This window comes from Conger conger, chromosome 2, assembly GCF_963514075.1.
Source record: "Conger conger chromosome 2, fConCon1.1, whole genome shotgun sequence".
NCBI lineage: Eukaryota > Metazoa > Chordata > Actinopteri > Anguilliformes > Congridae > Conger > Conger conger.
In genome coordinates this window covers 25,150,434-25,169,632 of record NC_083761.1, presented here as the reverse complement: position 1 = coordinate 25,169,632, position 19,199 = coordinate 25,150,434, and the positions used below count along the sequence as shown (strand labels likewise).

At 44.8% G+C, this 19,199-nt stretch overlaps 1 protein-coding gene across 1 annotated transcript in view; it reads right to left on the bottom strand.

Moving 5' to 3' along the window:
- Positions 1–19,199, bottom strand: part of nhlrc2 (NHL repeat containing 2) — a 32,560-nt gene that overhangs the window by 9,581 nt on the left and 3,780 nt on the right. The window contains exons 3-7 of the mRNA XM_061233157.1: positions 11,006–11,464; positions 10,505–10,626; positions 9,799–9,928; positions 1,862–1,955; positions 1,112–1,343 (exon numbers count right to left, since the gene is read on the bottom strand). Of these exons, the coding sequence (XP_061089141.1) occupies positions 1,112–1,343; positions 1,862–1,955; positions 9,799–9,928; positions 10,505–10,626; positions 11,006–11,464 (1,037 nt within the window). The remainder of the gene's footprint in view (positions 1–1,111; positions 1,344–1,861; positions 1,956–9,798; positions 9,929–10,504; positions 10,627–11,005; positions 11,465–19,199) is intronic.

Here is a 19,199-nt window from a genome sequence, read left to right as displayed (position 1 = left end):
ACAGGCTCAGTAAAGTGCAGAAAAGTAATTGAACCCGAAACAAATTTGACCCAGGTCTGAACATGAGAATGTGAGAGCAATGCCTTTTGAGTACAGTGCTTAAACTCTGTAATAGACTGCCGCGGGTTCAGTTATGTGGGGAGGGGGTGTTCTGCAAGACACTGACAGGTATGGTTGGGCACTGTCACAACAAATTCTATCCCCCCTGCAAAAACTATCCCCTCCGGGGTCATGTTTCCGGTTCCGTTCCCCTCATGCGTAAGTTTGCGTCATGTCGACAGCGTGGTGGCCAAGCTTTCTCTGTTGGTTGCCATGATGTGATCTATAAGATACAATGACCCTGATGCGTACGGCAGCCTCAACTGGGTAGTGTGTCTTTTTGTGAACACCATATGCTCAGTCATTCCTGTCAGTAAGCATTTATTTAGTCGGGTGTATCTAAGTTAGTGAAACATATAGATTTTCCCTGCGGTTTAAAATAGCGATAGAAATAGCTAGCTAGAGCACATCTATCAGTGGATTAATATCTGTATCGCTACCTAGTTAGCGAAATGGATAGCTAACCATTCAGCAATAAATATATGTGACGAAGTAGATGAGCAGGACATTTATCATTGGGTAGATAGACTTAAATTAGCTTCCTAGCTAGCAAGCTAATAAATAGCTAATTAGGGAGAAGGATAGATCGCTCGCTAATTAGGCATAAAAGCCATAGCTGTTTTTTTATTCCTAACAGGCTAGGGATCTTTCTATCTAGCTAGCTAGATGTAGCTATACCGTGGGTAAAAGTATATATATATATATATATATATATATATATATATATATATATATATATATATATATATATATATATATATATACATACATACATATATATAAATAATTGAATTGAGATATTACATATGAAGCACTACATATTCACAAAAGCATCGCTAGCTAGCAGATGCAGAGCCTACACGCACAGAAGTAAACAAATATGATTGGAGCAATTGCAGAGAGACGGAACCGGAAACGTGACCCCGGTGGGGATAGTAAACAGAGGGGGCAGCAAACCAGAAAAAGGGTGTAAATAGAGGAGGCGACCTGCAGGAGGTGAACCGGGACTCACCATGGGATCCCTCTCGCCCCCCACCAGGTGCTTGACGGCGCCGTCCTTCAGCGACACGCTCCTGACAGTGCTGCTCTCGCTGTCAGCCACGTACAGGCAGCTCCCGGGCTCCGCTGGGGCCACGGTCAGGCCCGAGGGCTGGGCCAGGCCCGCCTTGTGGGGGTAGGCATTGTTCCGGTTCTCCTCGTTACCGCTACCCGCAAAGCGCACACACGTGCCTTTCTTAAACTCGCTGAAAAGGAGCCAACAAACAAACACGACCGGTCCGGAAGGGCAAAGATAAATGTAAGATAAACACCGACATACTCACATACACGCGTGCACAAGGCGGAGGACATAACAGAATCAACAAACAGGGAAGAGCCATATGTGTGCATGAGTTCTGGTGGCAGCATGCAAACAGCAAGCGTTTTAGATATAAACACTTATATTTTCTTTTTCCCCTTACTGCAGCGCAAACATTATAATTGCAAATATTATAATATAATTTTGAAAGATAAAATACACAATCACAGATTGTTACATTACGCATACTAAATTCTTTAAAGAAAAAAATAATTGCCGAAAAGTATACTCTCATCTCCACTGTTCCTTTTACAACTGAATTAGTTAACAGCCGAAGCAGCTCTAAGTGAATTTACAGTGCTGAAATGTATCAATTATGCAAAGGTTCTGCAATCTGATTTTTCACAATGACACCTACCAAGCACAAAAGGGTGATGGGTAATTTTTGGAAGGGGATTCACTCACCTTCCCTTGGGCAGTTTCCCGTCCTCCAAAAACAGAGCCCAGATCTGATGTGTGCCAGCCATGGCTATCCAAAGCACATTGTCTTCCTCGCCACCTGGAGCCAAGCGCGGGCATGGTTAGCGTTTTTTACTGCCAAGTCCGGTTAGGGCAGCCAGACCAGACCTCCTGGAGGTCCGCTCTGTGCACCGCTACCCCTTTCAACCCACCAATTCTAATTAATTGCTTAATTAACCTCTTTCATTCACTCTTGGTAGCACTGTTAAGTTCTGCAGCCAAAGAACAGGTGCATGTTCTGTGTTCAAATACAGTACATTACATTTTTAGATTTTACTTAGCACATCGTTTTATCCAAAGCGACGTACAAAAAAAGTGCATATCAAGGTCATTAGAACAAACTACAGAACAGGTTGGATGAGCTACAATTCACAAAGAAATAGTACAGACATGAATGTTATTTCCAGTACACATGGCAAATATATAGTATTTGATTGATGTACTTGACATGCAGTAGCCATTTTGTTGACGTAGAAGCAACAATCTACACTGTATAGGCTTGATAAAAATGAGTTGACCATAGCATTCAGGGGGTATTTCATGAAGCGGAATTACAGAATTGGCTAAGTAGCCGCAGTGAATAAAATCCTGAACTACTCCCAAATCAGGAACATGGAAGTAAAAATAACTGTTACGGGTTTATTCAGTGCAGTAATCCTGCTTTGTGAAATACCACCAGTTCAGATAGCTAGCTAGCTACAGCAGATGTGCTATACATGCATCCACCGCAAACAACTTAAAAAAAACGACTCAAACTGATGTCTATCGCCCAAACTTCACAGCTACGCTCAGCACAATCACAGTAAGTACCTAGCTAGTTGGCTCGTTTAAAAGTGAATAACTAAACCAGAATAACCACCAGAAAGAGTGAAATTGACTACCTTACCTCTAGCTAAAATAATGTCTGTGTCCACAAAATAATTTATTTCTAACATTAGCTCTGTCCCATAGGTTGTTTGAAACGCATTGGTTGTGTTTACAACATTTAATGGGAAGAGGCAGGGTTTGGAGTGAGTTATTTTTATACAGTCTATGGTCTCCACGCACATTAATCTAATGAGTAACTGCAGTGATGCAGATGCAGACTCATCTTTGTGAAATATTGATTTATCCATGGCATACAGGACAACACCACATTAAGACTAGTATGCTCTCTGTATCTGGACTTTAGCTAATGTCAGTAAACTGATTCAGTCTAGCAACACATAAAAGGTTGACTACTTCCCGGTTTTGCGAATACTATCGATAGGCAAAGTCAGTCAGGGAATTACGACTAACTACAGTATCAAGATAAACACAATATAAATAGAACTGCAACTAGATTAGACTACAAAGAACAACAAGGGGCTAAAATAATTCAGTACTGCGATGCATTTTCCCAACTGCACAGGATGAGTGCATATTAAATTGACGGGACCAGTTATGCAAAAGTAGCCTATTTGAATGAAAACCAAGGCAACACAGATGAATACATTTGATCCACAGAAGCATGTACGCACGCATGCGCACCAAAATTGCAGGAGCTCAATAGCCACTCAGCCATTACAAAGCGGAGTAACTTTAAGCGTCGCTCTCAGCCTGCGCAGGTGCTCTGCGCAAAGTGTAGCTTTACCCAGGGTCCCGTGCCAGGCCCGTTTGAAAGCCTCTTACATATTTCATACCGCTGGACCTCTCAAAACAAAAGGGCCCAGGGAACGAGGCCTACTTCGGGAGACTCAATTCATCACCATGCTCATTAAAACACAGTGGCTGTTTGGGCCTGTTTCTGCAACTGCCACCAACAGAGGGGAAAATAAAAAGTGTGACGAGAGCACCAAGAGGGGCCACACCAGTCTGACACCAGGGACAACCAGTCTGTGCCACTCTGTCCCAGTGTGGTCCCTTGCCAACAGCTGGCAGCTATTTAAAACCAAGGCCCGAGTCCTCATCGAGGCAACAAAAATAAAGTAAAGTGACGTAAGACTGCACTGCAGATCCTCAAAGGAATCAATGCTTTTGGGAAATCAAGACCCTATGTAGAAGGAACAGAACTGGGGGGAGGGAGAAAAAAGAAGAGAAAAAATAGGCATTCTCCGATGCCACGGCGTAACCGTGCTGATGTCAAGACTCACCGGGACAGGTGGAGAAATTTCACAAAAGCAAGAAATATATTTACTGTGTATTAAAGTGAGAAAAACGACATTTTGACCACGTTGTCTTACTGACTAAAACAAATAAATGACCAGGGAGCATTGTGCAGTTATTACTAGCTCTAGTTTGCCGTTGATTCTTTAACCTAGCGCCTGCGCTAAATACTTTGGATGTGTGCTTGCCTCTATTACATTAAGGTTTAAATTTTCAATTAAGAGCACAGACGGGCACACACCGGTGCGGGCTCCCGGACGGCTCGTGTGGAAAGTCAGAGGCCTGCTACAGAAGGAGCTGGGGAACGAGCGTTTGGAGATGCAGACGGTGTGCTGGATCAGGGAGCGGCGCTTACCGTTGTGTCTAATAATAGCTCTGTGACAATGCTCGCTGCGTCTCCCTTCGCAGCTGGCTTTAACCTTGGACGGCCCCGATCGAGCGAGCTGCCTTAATCAAAGTCAGAGCCATGTTGCCTGCAAAATTTTGGCAGTGCGGTGCCGACCAATTTATCACTCTCATAACACGGGCAACGGCCCTGTGTACATCCGACCCAAAGCTACTCTGGAAGATTAATACTTTCATAGACGACCGGATACTCATTTCATGTACCAACTAGCCTTGCGTAAGAGTACAGGCGTTAGGTTCAGGCTCCGCCTCCTTTCTCCTGTCCTAACGTCACTGCACCCATGAGGGACTTCAGACAACCTCCAGCCAGGGAAAACAGAGGAGAAGATGAAATGTAATCATAAGGAACTTGAGACAGAATGGAAACAGAAGAATAGACCAAAAAAAACTGCAAGAGAACTGAGCATAACAATGAATCAGAAGCAAGAAAAAAATAAAAGGAGGAAGAGTAGAACAAAACAAAGAATAGGAGGCACATAATACAAAAACTAAAGGGGAAAAGAGTAGAATGTAAAGGAAAATATGGGATCAGTGGATTTGATGTTTGTTTCTGCTTCAGGTCGACTGATGGCCGAGTTGTCTGGGCCAATGAGAGGAAAGTGCAGCGTCAGGAACCCTACATGCTCAACCAATGACAGCCCTCTGCTGTCCTCTGCAAAACACCACGGGCATGAGCAGGGAAGCACACATTTCCATATAGCAGCAGGAACCGTGATTACGAGAAAGAATATTTCAATCGATGGTATATGAAAATGTGTGCTTCGAGGTGAGGTGGCTCATTGCATGAAGAACAATGGGTTCCATTTTACTGATGCAATTTGGTATACCAGGGCCTTGCAAAGAATCCATACTGTACCAGAGGCGAACATGTTCAAAAGCGGTTAAAAACACAGTTTATGGTCACTGGTCCCATTCCCTGGGCACACTGCCCAGGCCTGGCTCTGCGGTTTATTTTAGGACGGACTTATCAGGCGATGACAGAAAAGCTGAAAGGTTCTGTCCCACTTTGCTCCAGATTACACGCCCTACCACATTCAGAGTTTCCCCCAAACTGGGACATTTTTCGGGAGGTGGTGAGGTGTCCATTTCCCGACAGGCCTGCACTGTACTCTGAGTTTTGGCATGAAACGACAAACTAATGAGGCGGAGCGATGCCCAACAATAAGGCCGTTTTCTTTACCGATGTATTTTACTCACGCAGGTCACGACATTGTTTCTCCTTCGTACGTCCTGAAGCTCAGCTCTTCATTTTAAGTTTTCTTGGCAGCTTTAGCCCAAACTGAACTCCGCATTTACTGGTTTTCAGACTCAATGGGAAGCTATTGCAAGTTGAAAGCTTTGCAGATGTTTTAGGACCCCTCCAATTGGAACAGTCTCAGTCAGTGGTCTCAACTCTGCCCCTGGAGAGCCATAGGTTCTGTTGGTTTTGCTGGTTCCGTCACACAGAACTGAATTGATCATTCAAAGCATTTGATTACTTGCCTGGTTTCCTGGATCTAAACCGATTACAGGATTTAAGAGGAAGATGAAAGCCAGCAGACCCTTTGGCCCTCCAGAACCAGGGTCGGGGACTACTGGTCATAACAAGCCCAGTTGGAGGTCTTTGATGTGGAGAATGTGGGGCCCCAACTCATCTGAAGTGGTTAGTGTCAACTGATGTGATTTTAAACTGTTAGCAAACAGGGTATCACACAGGCCATCGCCCTGTCAGAGAAATTAGCCTCAGGGTGCAAAAATAAATTAAATAAAGAGTGGTCACAAAAATGTATGGTCAGAATGCATGAATTGTAATTTCTTTTTTTTTTAACTTGTTTTGCAACTTTTGCCACTTTATATTAATGAGATTCTGTTCAAGTGGTAGGAGGTGAGGGGTGGTACAGCAATATAGTCGGAGATGTGTAAAGTAACATGTCAACATATTTTGTCTGTCATTTTTATTTATTAGGCGGCACGGACAATGGGTAGCACTGCCGCCTCACAGCAAGGAGGTCCTGGGTTCGAATCCCCGTTGGCCGGGGCCTCTCTGTGTGGAGTTTGCATGTTCTCCCCGTGTCTGCATGGGTTTCCTCCGGGTACTCCGGTTTCCTCCCACAGTCCAAAGACATGCAGGTTAGGCTGACTGGAGAGTCTAAATTGCCCGTAGGTATGAGTGTGTGAGTGAATGGTGTGTGTGCCCTGCGATGGACTGGCGACCTGTCCAGGGTGTATTCCTGCCTTTTGCCCAATGTATGCTGGGATAGGCTCCAGCCCCCCTGCAACCCTGTTCAGGATAAGCGGGTTAAGATAATGGATGGATGGATGGATGGATAATAAACCTGAGTTTGGCTCGACTTCGAGATCAGTTTCCAACTGAAGCAATGCCGCGCGAACCACTTTCACACACACGTCAGTTTCACAAGACGTGAGAAATGAAATATGAAATGTGGTCGACTTCAGACAGTGAAAACTTTGGTGTGTTGATTTCGCCCCGACAGTCTCGGAACGCGCCGGCAGATCCCGGGAAGACGGACGGACGGACTGGGACCGGAGGACCAGCCTGCGGCGGGGCGATAAATCCGAGCGCAACATCGGATTTTACATTTTTAGGAAGCAGGCGATGAAAAATAGGCTCAGCTGCCCAGAAACGGCACGAATGCAGACAGAACACAGAAGACTCCAACGCCAGGCCGAGCCAGAGTAAGCCTCGGCTCACCGACAGAGGAGTGTGGAGTGAAATTAGAAGCAGACAGCCGAGAGCCTGCGTTCAGTACGGCGTGGTTCCAGCCACTGTTCTGTTTTCCTGTCCCTTCTTAATAAACTTACCCTCTCAAACCGGCGGTAATCAACGTCAGTCCTGGGGGACCCCGGAGTGTGCTGCTTTTTGTTCCAACCAAAATTGCATTCCTAGAATTTTTAACAAGCTATTCATTTTTTTCTTCATTAGCTGCTTTTCGTGCTTAGAGGGATTATTTACAGTTTTAAGCCACATTATGTAAATAGCTATGCATGCCATTAAAGACAAAAGTCCCACGTTGTGCTTATTACGCCACCTGGCCCTAAAAAGAGGTAATGAAAATAAGAATGAAAATGATTGAATGAAAATCAGATTCAGGACTGAGGTGAATTGTCAGGACTTACATAGAATGCCCCCATCTTAAACCACTTCTTCATCATAAATTCACAAAAAGGAAAGGCGTTTCTTTGACATAGTGAATATAATCGACACCACTTTAATGAATCTTGGACTTTTTCCCAATTTGATTCATTTTCAGTCTCTGTACAATAAATTGCTTTCGTCTAATAACAAAGAAATTACGTTAATGTTAACTGATTTGTTAAAGAGGAGCAGGAATCAGCACAACATTACCTTTTGGCTTTTAGCAGATGCCCTTATTTTCTTTAAAAAGCCTGTCATTATCCTAGGCTAGAAAAAGAAAATTAGTCTCGAGAGACTGAGTATTTTTACGACTTTTTTATTTTTATTTTATTGAAATTGAGTTTTGTGGCCACTGGCCAACTTAGGTGTTAAGAGGATATTAATCCAACCAAATTCATACATTTGCACTTTATTGTAATGAGGACATTCTTGTTAGGAATTTTATTTTCATTATATAGCAATTTACTTTTATTGTCTTCTTTATATCTTCTTTTGAAAGCTAATTTGTCTCGTCATAGATTCTATTATTTGCATTTGCACTGAAAACTATACATCTTGTTTACAAAATAAAAAAAGAAATGGTTAAACTTAAGTTTTTGCACCCTTATCTGTCTTGAAGAAACAAGTATTTTATTTGTTTTCATGCAAATTTGAAAGAATATTGTCATGAACCCTATATGGTGTACCAAATCGTGAAATTAAGAAATAAAGACATGTTAAGAGTTCCTCTGTCCATCCAGATATTTTGGCTGAAATGTGACTTCTCTAAATATTCACAGCTGCTCATCCTGGTAAAACAGACCTTGTGAGCCCATCGCTTATTGGCCTCAGACCGCCAAAAATGAACTTTAGAAAAATTCAACAGCAACATCTCTCTCCAAATATAATCCCACAGTTACTCACAAGCATTAACCATGTTTGAACTAAACCATGCTATAGAGCGTCGCAGTTTGTAGTCCCAATACCCGTTAATGAGCATTTTTGAGCTATGGGTTTCCTCGACATATTTCCTCTACAGTTGCTAATACAGTCACTGAGTTTATAAGGTAGACCTGTATATCAGCTTATTAATGCAAATATCTAATCAGCCATTCATGTGGCAGCAACTAAATGCATAAAAGCATGCAGACATGGTCAAGAGGTTCAGCTGTTTTTCAGACCAAATGTCAGAATGGGGAAGAAATTTGATTTGATTTAAGTGACTTTGACCGTGGAATGATTGTTGGTGCCAGACAGGGTTTCAATATCTCATAAACTGCTGATCTCCTGGGATTTTCATGCACAAGTCTCTAGAGTTTGCAGAGAATGGTGCGAAAAACAAAAAAAACATCCATGGAGTAGCAGTTCTGCAGGCAAAAATGCCTTGCTAATGAGAGAGGTCAGAGGAGAAGGGCCTAGACTCTGCCAAAGTGGCCCTGTGCAAGACACCTAACCTCTAAATGCTCCTGGCTGGTGCCTTGCATGGCAGCTAATCATCGTTGGTGTGTGTATATGAATGGGTGAACAAGAAGCATCAATCGTACAGTGCTTTGGATCAAGGTGCAATATAAATGCCAACCATTTATATTGGGAAAGAGGTTGAAGTAGAATTTGTAGAATGTACATTTCTGGCAATTCACCAGGGTGTGCTGCAGTGAATATTCAGAAAACTCAGATACTACTCCCGTCAAAGGTACAAACATATCTCAATTACATTTTTGGGAGAACTGCCCCTGTTTAAGCTTTGGAAACCAGCTGTTTGGACTAATGGCTTGCATTATAGACTTAAACAACCCAAAAAGTATGTCTCCGAGTGTGACAGTGAAATGAGACTCAAAATAAAATAAAATTCACATCAGCAATGTACCGTGACGCAAACCGGAACCTCGTGTTTACTGTAGCTGTCGTAAATTCACTAATCTGAGAGAACATCCCAGCCAAACAAAATATTAATTTAATGAGACTAGTGTTCAGTGCACCGTTGCAAATGGGGCGCAGATGCTGGAATTTACAAACTGCTGATAGATACGATTCAGCTTTATCAATTTTAGAGGTTGCGGTCCACCGTGCTAGACATGAAGCCCATCTATCCAATTTCCCTAAATATGAATCCGCCAGATGAACTCCGCAAATCGAGACGGCACACATAATTCATTCACGGCTTGTAATCTGCTGCAGTGTCTCATTCTATTTGGTCATTAAGACATTATGACAAATAAGGGGCCCATGCTGGTCTTACCTGCAGTTCCAAGGGCCAGGTCCCAGGGGGAGCTGATTGGCTGCTGGGGTCCCATCCCACCTCCTTCCTTATCTGTGCCCTGCAATCCCATACCAGCCAGGGTACTGACCCGCCCTTCTGATAGGTCAATCTGAGAAGTGCGGGGGAGAGGGAGCAGTCAAGAGTGAGGCGGGAGGGGGGCGGGGAGACACAATAACATTGAACTGAAGTATGAGATTGTCTATTGTTGACCAACTATAAACCATAAGATAAAAACCATACAAAAAATGTTTTAGGAGAAAACGCTAATAATGAGTGCATGGCTGAATTAGGCCACTTCCCCCTCCCGTTCCCGACAGGAATAAAAAGCAATCTAATTCTGGGTTCACCAAAAGCAGGGTGACCTACACTGCAATCAGCAGAAGGCCGATGAACACCAGCTCTACAAAATTATATTCTAGCCATGGAGCAGACTCAAGGTCCAATACAAAGGTGCTCATTGACAATGAAAGCCGTAACATTTAAGGACAAAACAGAAAGAGATAGAGGAGGGAGATATAAAGACAGAAGAGAGGAATGGAGGAAAGACAAAAATGGTCAGGGAAAGAGAGGGGGATATAAAGAGAGAGAGGGATGAGTCCAAGGAATTGGAGGGAGAAACGCAGAAGCAGGAATAGAGACTGAATGACTCAGGATATGTGTGAGTATGTGTGTGTAAACCAAATACCTTTCTGATGAGGTGGTTCTCTGTATCTGCAACATAAACTGCCTCTCCCTTCATGGCCACACCCTGGGGGGAACTGAACAAGGCTTCAGAAATGTGTCCATCTTTCCACCCGATCCCAGGACCTGTCACAGATAAACGCACAGTAAATGTTATACAGCCCACATACACTACCCACTTTCTGTTACAACAGCCCACTTACAGTACCCACTTCCTGTTACAACAGCCAACTTGCAGTACCCACTTCCTGTGACACAGCCCACTTACAATACCCACTTCCTGTTACACAGCCCACATACAGTACCCACTTCCTGTGACACAGCCCACATGCAATACCACTTCCTGTTACAACAGCCAATGCACATACCCACTGCTTAAAATCCTGACTTTAGGTATGTAATCTTGTAAGCATCACACATACATGCATACACACAAACACACGCACACACATCCCGAGACTGAACTTACTGTGGAAAAGAAACATAGTGGAACAGAGCTCCTTACCGCCAACAGCGTGGAGCACTCCTCCAGTAGCGGACAGGACCAGGACCCTGTGGTGTCCCGTATCCGCGACGACCAGCCTTTTCCCGGACGGCTCGGCAGCCACCTTCCCCGGGAAGGAGAGTATGGAGGGGGGCAGGGAGTCGCGGTAAAGCCGGAGACCGATGTCGCCCCCGGCCCTCAGCTCCCCCGTGGCGCGGTAGTGTTGGAGCGCAGCCCCGGCGAACAGGAAGAGCCTCTCGCGGTGCCCCTCCCCCACCAGGGAGAAGAGCAGGTTCCCCCGCGGGCCCAGGAGCAGCAGTGTGGGCCAGCAGGACACCTCCAGCGCATGCCAGAGCCGTGCGTCGCCGTCGTTCACCACCGGGTGCGTGATGTCGTAGCGTAGCACGGCGCTCTGCACGTTCTGCAGCACCCTCTCGTTCGGGAACTTGGCCGAGTGCACGCCCACGACCACCAGACCGTCTGCCGGACGAGAGGGAGAAGGGAGATGCTCGTCACACGCGCGCAAATGTCCACCTGTGTCTACATCTACCGTGGAACCCCCAATTGCTCCCGAGCTGAGCTGAGCTGATTTGTACCTTGCATGGCAGCCTTTCGGTGTTGGCGTATGTGTGTGTGTGTGTGTGTGTGTGTGTGTGTGTGTGTGTGTGTGAGAGAGAATGGGTGAATGAGGCATCCATTGTAAAGCACTTTGGATAAAATTGCTATATAAATACAGTCCATTTACCATGGAAAAATTCATCTTCATTCAAAAAGCACTATCTAGGGGTTGCCGGACCTGGGTTAAATACTTTTATACACTTTAATGACCTTGTCTGGTGTATTGGAACCTATGCCTGGCCTGGTCCTCTTGCATGGCTCAACTGCATCAGGCAAGATCAATCGCGCATAGAAAAGCATTTGAATCCAGAACAATTAAGTATTTGTCCCAGGTCTGGGGACGGCTCACAGGCCGAACGGTCGAACAGCGAACCTGGACAGTCCCGCAGGGTGACGCATGATCAGCGGTCGTGTTACCCGGGGAGACGGGCGTTCAGTTTCACTGCTTGCCCGCAACCGCCCCTGGTCAAACAGGCACCACGGTCCGCTTACTGAAAAGTGTATCATCTGAACCAGGTCACCTTGAAAACTGCGCTGCGGAAGTAAGAACCGGTTCGATGTCAGGCTTTTCTGAAGGAAAGCACGTGGTTGTCTGCGCACTCCCGAATTATGAACAAAGGTAGCAGCAATAAGTGAGGCCGTTGAATACGACTTGGTATTCCAAAAGCAGAGAAAGGGGAAAATGCATTTTTTTTAAATCACTAGGCTTCTTTGAAAATGTACTAAATCAGGCCCCATATTCAAAAGGGCCATTACAAATACAGGTCTGGGATCAGTTTTTCCTTTTAATGGATAATGGATAAGGTTAGGCCATGGACCAACTAAACCTAATCCAAGAACACAAAGCCCACTCAAAACAATCACAAAAATACATTTTTACAGGATATACAGTACAAGAGTACAAAAAGGTTTGGTACAGGTACTGTATACTGCAGGGTCATTAAGCTGGATAGATATCTGAGCTTTATACCTGGATTGATAGAGGATTATAATATCCATCCATCCATCCATCCATTATCTGAACCCGCCTATCCTGAACAGGGTCGCAGGGGGGCTGGAGCCCATTCCAGCACACATTGGGCGAAAGGCAGGAACACACCCTGGACAGGTCGCCAGTCCATCGCAGGGCACACACACCACTCACTCACACACTCACACCCACAGGCAATTTAGACTCTCCAATCAGCCTAACCTGCATGTCTTTGGACTGTGGGAGGAAACCGGAGTACCCGGAGGAAACCCACGCAGACACGGGGAGAACATGCAAACTCCGCACAGAGAGGCCCCGGCCGATGGGGATTCGAACCCAGGACCTCCTTGCTGTGAGGCGACAGTGCTACCCACTGCACCATCCATGCCGCCGGATTATAATATTGGAAAAATATTGTTAAACTGCTGATTGGGCAGCACGGTGGCATAGCGGGTAGCACTGTTGCCCCACAAGAAGAATGTTGGAGCCTTGCCCAGTACTTTGCGTGTGGAGTCTGCATGTTCTCCCCGTGTCTGCATGGGTTTCCTCCGGGTACTCCGGTTTGCTCCCACAGTCCAAAGACATGCAGGTTAGGGACTACAGATGAAAATAACTCCTTAGCGAACTCTGGCACATTGATATGGAAAATGAAAATGTTGATTAATGTGCACTGTCCCTAGTAAATAAATAAGTAAAATAAAAATAACATTGAGCGGGAGCCGTTCTGCCTCCACTGCAGGGAGAGAGAGCAGGGGCCCAGTGTCAGAAGAACCTGGTACTGCCAGACTTGGCATTTCGGCTGGAAACCAGGCCATCTGCAGCCAAAGCGGACACAGCAGGGTACAGAACATCAATGTCCCCATTCAGCTTAACCCCTTTAATGTCCTCACCAAGAAAAAAAGTGAGGGAAAAATGATGATGTGCTCTACCGAACAGTCAAGCAGAACATAAAGGGTTAAAAGCTTATGAACAATGTCCTCGAAAAAACAGGTTAACCACAACAAAATAACCAATGGAATTCTGAAATAAAAAGAGATCTCCCTTTCACTCATATTTACATGAACACTTGACTGTTGAGTGAGGCATAAATGTACAGTGGCTTCAGAAAGTATTCAGACCCCTTCATTTTTTGTACACTTGATTGTGTAGTTGATTTAATTTTAAATGGATTACATTTGTGCTCAATAACCCATAATTACAAAGTAAAACCATGTTTTTAGAAATATTTGGAAATTTGTGCAAAAATGTAGCAAAAAAAAGGCATGACAGACCACTTGAACTTGGGGGAAAAAATTCTGGTCTCATGAGAGAAAAATTGTACTCAGAACTCCAAGCACTGTGTCTGGTGACCTCCAGGCACTGCTCATCACCTGGCTCATACCATCCCTATGGTGAAGCACTGTGGTGGCAGCATCATGCTATGGGCGTGCTTCTCAGCGGCAGGGACAGAGACTGGTCAGAATAGAGGAAAGGATGAATGCAGCTAAATACAGAGAGGTACTTGAAGGAAACCTGCTCCAGAGTGCACGCAACCTCAGACTGGGGTGACAGTTCACCTTTCAGCACGACAATGACTCAAAGCATACAGCCAAGACAATGCTGCAGTGGCTTCAGGACAAGTCTCTGACTTAAACCCCATAGAACATCTGTGGAGAGACCTGAAAATGGCTTTTCACAGACGCTTCCCATCCAATCTGAGAGAGCTTAAGAGGACCTGCCAGGAAGAATGGGATAAACTGCCCAAATCCAGGGGACTTACCCAAGCAGACTGTAAGCTCTGTAAGAAGCTGTAATTACTGTCACAGGGGCTTCTACAAGGTACTGAATGAAGGGTCTGAATACTTATATAAATGAGAGATTTCGGTTTTTGATTTTCAATAAAAACATGTTTTCACTTTGTCATTATGGGTTATTGAGAGGAGATCGATGGGCAAAAATGGCATTTTTTATCAATTTAAAATTAAATCTACAACACAATAAAGCGTGCAATACTTTCTGAAGCCACTGTATCTGTCGAACTGGAATAATGCATTCCCATGGCATCACGCGCACAAGTACCCTAATGTGAACGAGCACTCCAAAGCACAGGGGTATTCCAAGGTTGCACAAAATGGCAGATCATTGATTTTGTGCAGTGCCTTCACAGTATTACTGAAGCAGCACAGTAAATCAAATAGCCTAGAGGCCTGACTCTTGAAGAGGATCTGAGTGTCAGAAAGGTGGAGTTTATCCAACAGAGAAGTGTCAGGCTCCCCTGCCTAGTCCCCCTCCCCTTACTTTCTACATAAAAATTAGTCTGAGAGAAAATCTATTTTCACGCAAAATGTCTAATGTTACACTGGACGCCTTCATATGCCAAAGCACCATGGATAATCCGGAGTTGGCTGAAGCATAAAAATAAGATTCTTTTCAAAAGAGACTTCAACGTTTGAAATCTTTATTAAAGTTCGATACAGGCCTTAGAAAGAGGATGAAAGTATTACAGACTGTTTTTCAAATGAAATAGAAAAAATATTAAAAACAATAATTTTCCGGAAAATTACTAACAAGTTCATAAAAACGCGAAGCTTCTAAAGACTAAAAGGAGCGACTAAATAGGAAATGGTGGTTGACATCTTGCAAGATCTGAAAAGGCTGCAGCATAGTGGCTCCTATCACACTCAGTCTTCCTGTCCTTGCTTATTTGCCCATGATTGCAGCGACCAAGAGGAGCAGATATTACTGCTATTAATTGGCTAGACTTACTTAATTGAGAAATTACATAGGGCGTGTAAACAAGGAGAGGCAGTTATACAATATCAGCCATTTTCTAAAATGTGCAAACAATCTATATCTTCAGAGCAAAAAATATATATTGTTTGTGTTAAAAAGGGAGAAAATAAACCATCGCAAAGCCGAAGTGGTATTTTGCAGAGATGGTTTCTCGTTCCGTCAGAGCCCCTGCATCTAATTTAAATGAAATGCCACTTGTGTGCTGTTATCCCTCGGGGCGTTAAAAAATTCAGGAGTGACAAATGTCAAAGGCAGATGGGAGTTTACATCCAGGCTTCAGATTCCATTTCAGAAAGAAGGCAGAAATAAGAATAAGGCAGAACATTTTTTTTCCAACCACAGCCTCTGTTGAGAAAAACGAAACCTGCTTTGGGATGGAAATGCGTTTTCTGCTGATGAGTTTTATGGCTGTGAATTGGATGCTTGAATAGGATTCCCACTGCCTGAACAGGTGAAACAAACACAAACAAAACATAAACTGTAATAGAGTGGTAATGTGGGTGAGGCCAAGGGTTCCGGAAGATTATTTTGATGTAGATTCTCCAGATTGTAGATTTATCAAAGCAATGACCACAATATTACCGTTATTGGTTTACGAATATTTATTTAGGAGAAATTGTTGGTTCGGTATTTCAAATATTACAGGACCCATGAGCCTCAGGACCTGTCACTATGGTGATAGTGTGGGCCAGATCCTAGAGTATAAATATGTGTTGGGGCTAGGACTTCAGGAACGACTTGACTGGACTGGACTAACCATAGACCTCCTAGCTTAGGTTTCCAAAACGGTAGACCTACAGATAATTGTGCTCTGTGATTGGAGGATTGCTAATAGGACTGGTAGTTTTATGTAGGCCATCTCCTAAAACTGTTATGTACACAGTCCCGTATGCTTGCATTCTTTTCTATGAACTGCATTTTTTTCCTAATACTCATGTTTTGATGCGATGATTCAACCATCACAGTTTCACGGCGATCCAAAGTTGGGAAATGCCTAAACAGTGTTAGACTGTCAAGGTAAAAAAGGTTTTTGCTTCCAGAAATGAAGACTCTCAAAATAACCAGGCCCACATTTTCACTCCTTATACCCACAACAACAGAAGTAGAAGTTCACATCTGGATACATAACTATAGCAGAATGTAAATAGTGAATGTGTGACTGAGTTGCACCTTTCCTCCTGACATTAAACAGTAAAAGGGAAAAGGCAAAGCTAGATAGATTAAGGAAAGGAGTGAACACGAAGTTCTGTGGAGACAGCTTAATGTTCAGCTATTACCCTTTCACAGTGTAGAGATGGACCCAGGTTGGCAGATTATACCCCTTTCACACAGGAGAGCTGGATCAAGGCTAAACCCTCAAAAACATGGGAAAAAACAGGTGCTGGGGAGATCACAGGAGGTTCCCTGTGGGCTGCTATTGGTACTGCCATGGTCCAGCACTACAAAACCTCTGTACTCACAAACTGACAAGGAGCCTCGATCCTCCCGCACCATCAACCAGCTTTCAGACTGGCCAGCCACAGCGTGCCCTCAAACAACCCAAGATTACAGCCGACTAAACAACGAGCGCAACCGCAATCCTCAGGGCTAATGAATTCCCCGCATGAAAAAAAAAACAAAAAAAAAAAAATACATACGTAAACGCGTTCTCGGTTATCAAATAACTCTGGCTGCTAAAACGGGACACAAAAGAGCACGGTCACGCGATTGCATGCCCCTTTCCTGGGCCAGTCACGCGCTAACAGCGGTCCCGCCACCAGCTCCGCAGCCAGGCACGAAAACGAGGAACAGCAGGGCGTACGTCAACAGCTTCGCGTTAGGAAGCTCCGGGACCAACGCCAGCTTCACTCGTATCCTTTACCTGACCGTAGCTCAGTCCCGCCGATAAGACGCAGACGGAGAGAGGGGGTGGGAATTCGACACCGGGCATCAGCTGGAATGTACTGAATGCGCTGCCAACAACAAAAGAATGAGAAAACCTATCCTGCTTGCGGTCGCTGCGCCCAGGCTGGCAGCGGGGGCCACTGTTCCCCATGCCAGCCCATTAAGGGGCTAACGGTATTAGATGACAGCTGGAACATGATAGCAGGGCGGTTATAATAAGCAGCGCAACATGCGGACCGCGGCTGGGGATAAAGGGCCGGCCCCACCCCGCTGGGTATTTTTAGCTCCGGTCACTTCAGCACGGATGGAGATAGATGGCGTGCATTCTTCTGAAAACACTTACTGCTTTGTGACGTCCTTCTCCGCTTCCCGCCAGCCTGCGCAACGCCTATACCGCAGTACACGCATGTCTCTATGTCTGACTGTTTTTAACGAGCTGCACAAAGACAAATTCCTCTCAACTCTGTTGATATGGCAATAAAGTGTTGTATTGTATTGTTTCCACATCTGTACCAATGCCAAGCAAGCTCAGGCATGCCAGTACTTGTTCCCTTTCAACAGACACCATGCTATTGGCCACTCTTATCTCCTTGGCCCTCGTTGGGTCAGTTAGGGTACCGGGGCGTGGTCACGGTTATGGGTGGGGTAAATACAGGTAGTCGGTTATCAAAATACAGAGGTTAGCTGCTATCTTTCAATGGGAGTATAGAGGGGGTGTTAAATACCCAGGACTTGTAATGACACTGTCACCTCTGAGGGCCAATGACAGCCTGCCGTCTTTGGTGTATGCTTTACTCGGCCTGACTAGACACATCAAGCCAATCAACTGGGTGTGTTTTCAACACGCTAACGATTAGTAATCATTATCAGCCGTCTGTTCAACTGCAAGAAAATGTGGTAATTGTTTTCCATTTTCAAAATACAATTTCTCCATCTTACAGGGTGTGTATCCTCTTCCATTTTGGAATATCCACTTTTTAGATATTTGTTTTATTTATTTATTTAATTTTGTTTCCGATTTTGGTACCCTATCTATTCCAATTGCCCATGTTATCGGAGGATACTATGGCCCCGCCCCCCGCCGGCCCAGGAGATCTAGCAATCTGCGAGGCGAGTGCAATCAGTGCGCTATTGTATTTGGCGGACCCTGCCGAGTCCCTCCCCCCATCCTCGAAGCATCCAGCCAATTATGCCGTGTGCGCGGGCCAAACTTGGCTTTGGCAGGACCGCAAATCGAACCCCGGTCCTCGGTGTGCAACTGCAACGAACCGATGCTTGCGTCAAGGTCCCATGCTTTAGTCGTGCACCACCGCAGCACCCGGAATATCCATTTTAAGTGTTCGTGGTCATTGCAGCAACCTCCTCGCTTAATTCAGGGAAAACAAACGAGCAGGAGACACTCATCAGAAGCACACAATGTACAGTCACTACTTCTTTACGCCTGGCAGCGTGAGAGTTAAGTTCACGCAGATGTCTAGGCGAAGACGGATCATGCACAGACTGTGAGCCCCCGTTTGTTGACCAGAGGGGGGTCTCTGGTACGTGATGAGACATGGACGTCCCGCTGACAGAAATGAAATTCCTCCGCTCGTGAACAAACTTATGCTCAATTATGCGCTGCCCTGCGTGGCCGCTGGCCATAGCAAACACTGCCACAGTTTTAATTGCATACCAACTTCTGGGGCCCATCCACACACTAGGACAGGATGATGAGCCAACAGGCCTGGGAGGGATGTTTTTTAATCACAACTTTCATAAGTTAAGTTATATTCATTATGTGTGTGTGTGTGTGCAGTATTTACTCCCTTCATGCATATTTGTCACGCTGTAGGGTTTCAGATTTTTACACAAAATTTGATGCGAGACAAAGGTTACCTGAGCAAACAAAAAACACATTTTTTAAATGACCATTTCATTAATTTCATGAAAATGTTTTATCAAACACCAATTTCACCCAAGCGAAAAAGAAAC